At 34.9% G+C, this 9866-nt stretch overlaps 1 protein-coding gene across 1 annotated transcript; it reads right to left on the bottom strand.

The window, feature by feature from the left end:
- Positions 1–6585: 6585 nt before the first annotated feature.
- LOC127075480 (metal tolerance protein 9) lies at positions 6586–9334 on the bottom strand. Its single transcript, XM_051016947.1, has 6 exons — positions 8836–9334; positions 8384–8496; positions 7909–8154; positions 7659–7739; positions 7320–7550; positions 6586–7150 (listed from the first exon to the last, which is right to left on the bottom strand). The coding sequence occupies exons 1-6, from the start codon at positions 9017–9019 to the stop codon at positions 6806–6808; spliced, it is 1200 nt and encodes a 399-aa protein (XP_050872904.1). The 5' UTR covers positions 9020–9334; the 3' UTR covers positions 6586–6805.
- Between the last annotated feature and the right edge of the window lie 532 nt (positions 9335–9866).

Below are 9866 nucleotides of genomic sequence, written 5' to 3'. Positions count from 1 at the left end.
CGAGCATAAATAAATTTCCAGAGTCTGCAACTCTATAGGGCCAGGAAAAAGATTGCCAGATTCTGTAACCCTACAAGGCAAGAGTGTAAATGTGCCATTTTCTGTAACTATACAAGGCAGGAAAATATGAATGTCAGAGTCTGTAACCCCATAAGGGAAAGAGAAATGATGCCATAGTTTGTAACTGTATAGGGACTAAAAGAGGTGGCTAGAGTCTGTAACCCTATGAGCATAAAGAATGAATGTAAAAGTCTGTAACTATGTAAGGAAAAAGTATAATGATATGCGGGCCATCATAGTTTGTAACTATATAAGCAGCCGTAAGTGATTGCCAGAGTATGTAACTCTATAAGGGCAAAGAGAAATGATGCCAAAGTCTGTAACTGTATAGGCAGAATGAAATGGGGCTTTGCCAAAGTATGTAACTGTAGGCAGTGCATGAAGAAATTGATTAGGAAATGGGTGTGTAACCCTAAGATAATGATCCCAAAAGATGTATGGACATCAAGGAGGGGAGTCTGGAACTAGATCCAAAGAGGAGAGAGTCATTAATGCTCGAAGAAGATCTTGTCAATTACTTGATCTTAAATCTTGAGATCTTGATCTTATGAGATCTAGTACAGCTTGAACACAAAGGACTCGCCCTATCAAGTTACCAAGGGTCTTTTGATCACTTGAACATGCTTGGGGAATTGAGCACAGAGCAAAAGATTTGGTTTACAAAAGTAAACTTTGATCAACATAACCAACGGGGAAAAGATCAGTTGAATTATATACAATCTAATGAAGGGATTACTCAGTCAAACTAAATTAGTTGATTCTAAGCAAAACCCTAAACTAGGGGAGCATGCAAAATAATAAGTACTAAACCCTAGGGGCAAAATGGTCAATGTTCACCAAGATTATTTAGAATTAATTAAAACCAATTAATTAATTAAAAACAACCCATGAATATATGATGAAAAATATTAGGGTAAGTCTAGTTAACTTAAACCTAAAATTCCTAATGATTTCCATTAATCTATTACTCATATTTAACCAATTAAATCACAATTAACCAATTAAATCACACTTATCCAATTAACCTAATAATCATAATTCGTCATATGAACTCTAATGATTACAAATAATCACATTAATCAAAATTAGTCTATAAGCACAAAAAAATAGAAACTGAACTTAAACCCGAAATTAATTAGAATCGATTAAACTAATTAAACATTAATTGAGATTACGTTAATGAACATGAAAAAAAGGGGGTGCAGGCCCTATTGCAAGGATGGAGAGAGCAAGAACCATTTGGGCCTTAGGCCCAAACCGGATTCAAGGCCACACCCAACAAGAAAGGCGCGCAAGCTGGGACAAAAAGGAACGAAGGAAAAAATGATTGTGCAAATAGCTGAAACAAAAATCGCTTGTGTGAAGAGAATACAGCAAACACGAATGAACGCTTATCCAAAAAAACTCAAAGCAGCACCACGATTCGCATCTTCGATTTCACGGATCCAAATTTGTGCGTCTTAACAACATCATCATGTTTTTGGATTGTATCTTCAAATTTCATCATCACGTTTGTGTTATAGTATTCATCGCTCACGATTCGCGTTTGTGCGTTCTGATTGGAGCATCAATAGCATAGCGTTTGTGGATGGTGTCGTGTTTCAGAGTTCAAGTTTTCAGCATCGTGTTCAAGGACGACATCGTTCATGTTTCCACGTTCATCAATTCGAGATTAAAATGTGAAATCAAAGGATAATGGTGGATGCTCAGAAGAAATGCAGACAAATTAAGCTCGAAGCACTTGCCGAATCAACGTCGACTTGATAGGTAATGCTTCGTCCTTCTTCGATTCTCTTCTTCTTCAATCTAATCTTTTTCAATCCACTGCTTCTTCAATATTTGCTTGCGTGATTCAATGCGCCATGGTCGTCGTATGCATAGTGAGAACCATGAATTGAAACTGAATTATGAGGTGTGAGTATAGAGATTTTTGGAGAAATTGAATGAGAGTGAGAGAGAAATTGATAAGAGTTCTGATTTGTGATTGAATTTCCCAATTGATGATGAATGATGTGACTTTATAGAACTTTCTCCCTACGATTCTGTTAGAAGTTTAGGTTAAATGTCAATCAAATGAAACTGAAATTTAGATTGAAATGTACCATAAGCAAATTTGTTAGCGTTATGAAAGAGTTAGTTGGTTCAGTTAGTTTTTGATTTGCAGAGTTAGTTGGTGTTTATGATTCCGTGTGGTGCGTTTCTGTTAATTATCGTGGAGCTTCCAATTTGTTGTTAAATGAAACTTGATGTTATATGAATTCTGTCATGAATTACGCAGGGTTTTGTTTTGAATTTTCACTGTCACAATGTTAAGTGCATGGTGCTTGTTTGTTGTGAAATTTGACTATGCAGATACTGAGCCAATCAATTAATGTAATTGAGACATTGAAAGACTTAAAAGTGGATGCAAGCCATAATGGAGGAACTAAAGTCCATAAAAGTTAATAATATATGGTCAGTGGTCGAATTTCTGTTAAGACAAAAAGGAAATTGGTGTGAAGTGGGTTTACAAAGTAAAGTTGAATCCAAAAGGAGAACTAACCAGACACAAACCAAGACTTGTAGCCAAAAGATCTCTTCATAGATACGGAATAAAATTTATGAGATTTTGCACCGGTTGCTAAGATCGAGAAATTTAGGTTGGTTATTGGTCTAGTAAACATAAGCAGCTGGCATATGTGTCGGATATATGTGAAATATGCATTCCTGAATGACCCATTAGACGAAGAAGTTTATGTTACTCAACTTGTCGGATTTGTGAAACAAGACCAAGAAAGCAAGGTATACATGATGCATAAAGACCAACATGGACTCAAGAAAGCTTCAAGAGCTTGGAATAAGAAGATAGATGGCTTTCTAAGAGAGAAAGAATTTGTAAGTGCACAACTAAGCATGGAATATACGTTAGAAGAAGCAGGAGTGACATGCTTATACTATGTCTTTATGTCGACGACCTGTTGATAACAGGTAGTTGCAAGAATGAGATTGAAGACTTCAAAGGTGATCTAAGAAAGGTGTCCGAAATGTCTGACATGGGAAACATTTCACACTTACTTGGTATAGAATTCTACAAGAGTAGTAGAGGTCTAATGATGCATCAAAGAAGATATGCAAGTGAGATACTAAAAAGATTTGACATTGAGGATTACAATGCAACTTCAACACCTACTAACCAATACTGCAATTGATGAAGGACTTAGATGAAGACGATGTCAATCCAACTCAATACATAAATCTCATTGGATCATTAATATACCTTAGTCACATAAGGCATGATCTAGCATATACTGTAGGTATGGTGAGTAGATTCATGCAGAAGCCAAATGTATCTCTCCTAGAAGACATAAAGAGGATATTAATGTATCTCAGAGGAACTCTCGACTATGGAATTTTGTTTCCTGCAACAGATGAATAAAAAGAATGCAAACTAGTGGGTTACACTGACTCAAGTTGGTGTGGTGATGTTAAGGATAGAAAAACCATAGATGGTTATGTGTTTATGCTAAGTGATACAATAGTTTATTGGAGTTCAAGAAAGGAACCATTAGTAACATTGTCATCATGTGAGGCTAGGTACATAAATGCCTCTCTCTGTGCATGTCAAGCAACATGGAGGATGAATTTGATAGAAGAAATTACATGGAAGAATCATAGAGAAATGACCATGAAGATCGATAATATATCTGCTATTAATCTGGAAAAGAACCCGATAGCACGTGCAAGAAGCAAACACATTAAGATGAGGTTCGATTATCTTCGAGAGCAAGTACAAATGGGAAGCTGAACTTGGAACACTACAAAATTGAGAATTAGATTGCAGACATCATGATAAAGGTTGTGCAGGTTGAATTGTTCAAAAGATTAAGAACAATGATGAATATAGATAGCTTAGAAACAATGAATCAAGTGGTGTGTTATGATTATTTATGTCAAGCATAATTGTAAGTTTGACAGAGTTGAAGTAGTGTGCATTTGACAAAGTCGAAGTAATGTGTGTTCGATAGAGTCAAACAAAGTTTGTCTTAATTGTATTTGATAGAAAGTCGAATACAACTCGTTGAAGTTTATTTTAGTTAGTTACTTTGATAATTACTTGGTGGGAAAGTAATATCATTAAAAATAGGGAGGTACCCTACCATTGTAATGTGTTAAATAAGAGAACTTCAGTAAGAATAAACGCATAGAGAAATTCTAGAGAATTTGATCCATCTTCTTCTCCATTCTCCAGAATCCTAATTTCTCTTTTCTTCCCAATTTACTTTTAAAATTTTATTTTCTTCTCAAATCGTCGTGCACGAGAATCATCTTGAAACCAATGAGTGGTTGAATCACTTGAATGAAGAGTGAGGAACAAGACGAGCGTTCAATCAAAAAGATTAATTCCCGATTAATCAATATTGATTCATATTATCTCCAAGATTGGAGTTAATTCCAAACATGTCATCCCTGTTACATCTTCCGATCGGGAAAAGATTATTAGACCATCCCAGAATAACCATACCTGATGCACTGAACATGATGGTGACCTATTTAGGAGCTGACCCAAGTGATGTCCACAAGGAGATGGATGGCATCATAAGGTTTCATGCTAGATTTGCATTTTTGGAGAAGTTGTATATATACCACCTGCTCGCAGAAGTGGAAGTCGATGGTGATGATACAAAAGCTTTGCATCATAGAGCATGTCCATTGAGGTCATACCTCATATATTTGGTGGACACGTCCATATTTGTGGACAAAAGTGTTTATTACGTAGAAGTGGTCTACCTAAGATACTTCATTGACTTTGAGCGGATTCATGAGTACAACTGGGGGGCACTTTTTGGGTTATATGTACTCGAAGTTAGTTGAAGCTTATCTTTGGAAGACTAGACATATGGCAATAATATGCATTTTGTTTACGGTAATATATTTGCACATTTATTGTTACTAACATTTTATAACACTTGTGCTACACCATTTCTAATATTTTATCTATACCATTTTCAAGCATGGATCCTCTAGCATTTTCCATGCATCTCCGGTTGGTCATATGTGGATGACTACTATGAAGATTTTTCGTGTGCTTGCACATTCGTCCTGCTTAGAGAGAATCAGGTGATCAAGTCGTTCATAGTGTTTTTTAACCGTACTACAACAAATGATATACGTTACACACCGTACGACGATCACCGTCAGACGCGTCTATTAGATGACACAATCTTTTACTCTTGATGGTTAGCTTGTGGGTCGCACCTAATTTATCCACATTTGTTTGAGCGAGTCATGCACCAATCCGGATTTCTATATGGTGTTCCAAGAGACCCGTTAGTGCTTGTTTTTCCCTCTATGCTCCATAAAGATGTTGATGTGATGTTTGATGATTTCTATAATCATTTGGTACCAGAGGAAGCACGAAGTATGTCAGCTCCTCACCCATGGAATAGTGCATTCAACTACATCCAATGATATTTCAGAGTGTAACATCCTTACATGACACCGGATGCTTGCGAAGATCCATCTAGGACATCTTATCAGAAGATATTAAAGGAGAGACATACTAGGTCAATCACGTCGTTGATGTTTTACCCGTCTGTCGTCGTTTTATGGATATTGCACGAGCGAGTATAGAGAGAGGAGAGTTTCCATAAGGTACTTCTATGAGGGAACTTCTGTAAGGGCTATTATAGATGTCATTCTATCCGAGACACGAACGACATTGCAGTATAGGAGGGAGATAAGGAATAAGGGGATCAAATATATCAAGTAGTTCAATTTTACTTATACTTTGATAGTATTTATATTATGATATGTAATTTGTCATTTTAATAGTATTATTGATTCTGAATTAGTTCTAATATATGACATTTTAATCTTATTACATCAATATATGATTTAATTATAAATGACCTATTACATCAATATACTTATTACATCAGTGTATTTTTTTTAAAAATGTCAAATCTTACTGCCAAAGAGTTATTATAGAAGTCTACTTCTGTAAATTTTATGGAAATGCATCTCCGTATTAATTTGTGAAAAAATAAAGATGTAACTCACTTATAAGAAAATGTGATGTATATAAAGTGCGTACATAATCATCCTTTCATATTCGTAAAAAACAGGTTTATGTTTTAAAAGAGTGGCTCTTTAACACTAAAGTGGGAAGAGCAGCTCCTTCTAACAAATCCCATCATAATTGATCAATTAAGTAAAATTCAAAATATATGAGCTGTGATCATAAGGGGATGAGAAATTATCTAAATTTTATTGATTAATTTTTTCATAATATTTTAAATATTTATGTGAATTAATAACAAAGATTAAAGCTGTTTACAAGGTAATTTTGTAACAACTCAAAAGTGATATACTTATGAAAACAAAAAACAAAATTTGTAAAATTTATAGAATTTTATAGAAGTTATAGTAAATATGAAAGTAAGTATTTTTGTCGATAATCTATCTATAACATCCGTATGGTTTTGTAAGAAGATGTACCATGTCATCCTTATGAAGGATCCATCTCTTAATCAGGCTTATAGAAAATATAGTAAATCTTCTTACATTCTCATTAATTTACACTATACATGATGCTAATAGCTTAGTAACATTTTAGCTTTTAGTTGTGACAATGACAATACAATCTAATGCAGGGTATCAGCAACAACAAAAATAGGAAATTAACAATACCTTGTCTTATATGTAGAATAATTTACAAAAAGGGAAAAAGAAAGATAACCAGCTTGTTACTTTTTCATTCAAACCATTACACCATCATCTTGTGTTCAGGCCTGTGAGTAAATTCAAAATCAATGTGCACAAAAGCCCTTTCAACTTCAGGAAGTTGCTCAAGCTTCTCTTGAAGTGTCTCACCAATATTGTGTGCTTGATTTAATGGCATGTCTTCTGGCAACACAATATCTACTTCAACAAAATAATGAGCACCAAAAGTGTATGCTCTCACAGTATCTATGTGTTTAACTTCTACATGATGATTCCATATTAGATACGTCAACTTTGCTAGAAAATCAGGTGGTGCTGTCCTTCCAATAAGTGATGATACATTCTCAATCACTGTCTTCACCCATGTATTAATTGTGTACAGTGCTATCTACATTAGATATTATCACAATATCATAGTCATTAGACTATCATGAGGTTAACTAGCAGTCACAAACTGTCCTTGAAAATATGTAACAATAGTGAAATGAAATATGCAAACTAAATAAAGATTACTATATGTAAAATTATAATCCAATTAGTGGTAGAAATGAACTCACAATAATAGCTCCCAATGGATCAATCCACCAATAGAATTTGACAGCCAACACAGCAGCAGCTAATCCAACTGAATTAGTAATAACATCAAAACAATGATCTTGTGCATAGGCTTTAACAATTTCGTTTGTAAACCTTCGACAGTAGACCATTAAAATGAACTTTACAATGGTCACAGATACCATGATTACAATCATCCACATCAACTCACTATGATCCATTTCAGCCTTTGTCTGACAGAATGAAACAAGAAATTAAAAAACAGCTTTACTAGTAAGGTTCACAATAAAAAGAGGCTTTGATTACTCAGTCATTGTGAAACAGACTCTAATCTCAACTACCTTGGAAATAATTTGCCTCCCAGACTCAATCAAAATCTGCAATCCTAAGGTTGCCATTACGGATGCAAAAACAATGATACCCTGCATAAGAAATCTGAAGTCAATATATGTGTCATGAATTTTAGTTAAGGTGGATGTGTTGTGTTGCTGCAACTGGTTGCATCCATTTCAATCTCATGACAAATAAGATACTATTGCCACACTACATTTGCCAATTTAAACTCCTAAAGGGTAAAAGTTAAAGACATACCACTGGTTGCATCCTTTTCTTTCCAATTGGGTAGTGATAATGGTTTGGTGTTTTCATGGCATTAGCAGTGAACCACAATATGAACCCTGACAAGAGATCTAAGAGAGAATCCAAAGTGGAAGCAATCACGGCTAATGATCTGCTCTCAATTGAAGCATACACTTTGGCTGCAAATAACACCAAGTTAACTGCATTCGACACATTAACTGCTAGTCTTTCACTTTTTGCTAGTTGCTTCATTTCATCCTGAGAATATATCAGTGATTTTAGTCATCACAAAAATAAGAGAATTAACAATTTTTCAATATTAGCATATGAAAATCTTAGATAACTTATTCATCAACACATGTTTGAGATTATCAAGTTCACATCTGCAACTGCTACCGCATCGGCCACATTTGGCACAAAATTAACGTTTGCAGCATAACTATAATCGCTACCGCGATGACAATGATTGTTATAATATATAATCTACCTCGGTAAGACTTCCCGGGAAAAGTCCTGTTTCAGTCATGGTATCCATGTCATTATATCCTTCAAGGAGCCTCTCCTGTTGTTTGTAGTATTCTGCAACCTTGCGTTGCTTTTCTGAAATAAAAAACAACCAAAAACTCTCTAAAACTAAACACATCTTAAACACAAGATTGAATAAAAGTAAAGCATATAGTAAATATAACATGTTGAATAACAATCTCAAAATAACAAATAACAGTATATTCAGTTACTCACACGGATCTCTTTAGAATCCAAAATCTTAAAAAAAAAAAGAAGTAAAATTAGTAAAATCCAGTTAAAAATGGAAAAAAGAACCCAAAGAATATAAAACTCAGTAATTAGTTAATTCAAGAAAACAAAACCAAAATTAGAAACAGAGAGTGTATTAATATTTGAGAGTAATGCAATGGTTATGACAAGAGACTTTCTTACTTGGATTACCAACAAGGCCACTGAAAGTGAAGGAACGTGGACGGTGATCATGATCATGATCATGATGATTGTGGTGGTGACGTGGCAACTTAAACTCTTTCACATTCAGTCTCCACGACGATGACGGTTCTTCTCTCACAATTTCCACGGTGGCGCCGCCGCTTCCTCTGCCACTCTCCGACATGTTTGCAGGTTTTATACAGTAACTACCTTTCCTTCTAAATAACCGCTTATATAGAGCAGAAGAAACGGATGGAAATCAACCAGAGATTTCAACATTGAACCGCCCGGTCTGAAGTCTAAACCAATCTTTATCTGGTTCGGTCAATTTCTGTAAACCGTCTTTTCAAACCAATGCTCGTATAAAAGATTGTATTGTTGAATGATCTTACTTTACGACAGGATTTAAAGCTCACAACTTTTCTTCCATTATTAAAGTAAATTTACTTTTCAAATGCAATATAATGGTTGCCATTTTTTTATACACTCAAGACTCAAACACCACTTATTGATGCAATATATTGGTTGCTATTTTCTTATTCAAAAAAGTTTAGGTGAACTCCGGAGGAAGACCTCAAGACTCAAAACATTTATAGATGCAATATAATAGGGGAAATGGATATTAATAAGGTAAAGGCGAACAGTGTTTTGTAATCTCGTTTCAACGAAAGAGACAAGAAGACAAAAGAAAAATGACCCATAAACAAAGGTAGAGGAAACTTTCAAAATTTTGGTGGAAGAGAATATGTTCAAGAAGTTCAACTTCATGGTTGAAAGGCAAAGCGGTTACAAAATCAAAGTTCTCGAAATGAATGGTGGAGACGAATATGTCTCTGAGGATTTTGGGAAGTTTTGTGATCAAGGGGGCATTGTACATGAGGTAGTGTCACCTTATACACCATAGTAAAACATTATTTACAAAAGGAAGAATCGCTCTATTATGAACATGATAAGGAGCATGCTAAAGGGAAAGAACTTAGCGAAAGATTTTGGGGGAGAAGGTGTCTCCACGACCACCTATTTGTTGAACA

The sequence above is a fragment of the Lathyrus oleraceus genome, chromosome 4 (genome assembly GCF_024323335.1).
Source record: "Lathyrus oleraceus cultivar Zhongwan6 chromosome 4, CAAS_Psat_ZW6_1.0, whole genome shotgun sequence".
Classification (NCBI taxonomy): domain Eukaryota; kingdom Viridiplantae; phylum Streptophyta; class Magnoliopsida; order Fabales; family Fabaceae; genus Lathyrus; species Lathyrus oleraceus.
The sequence above is the reverse complement of the archived record's forward strand: the minus strand, read 5'-3'. Positions and strand labels throughout refer to the sequence as shown.

Bases quoted from the DNA above. Each gene is read 5' to 3' on its own strand.
- LOC127075480 (XM_051016947.1), bottom strand. From the start codon at position 9,019: ATGTCGGAGAGTGGCAGAGGAAGCGGCGGCGCCACCGTGGAAATTGTG. The intron at 8,497-8,835 runs GTAAGAAAGTCT...TTTTTATTTCAG, and splicing joins TGGCCTTGTTGGTAATCCAA to AAAAGCAACGCAAGGTTGCA. The intron at 7,740-7,908 runs GTATGTCTTTAA...TTTCTTATGCAG, and splicing joins AGAAAAGGATGCAACCAGTG to GGTATCATTGTTTTTGCATC.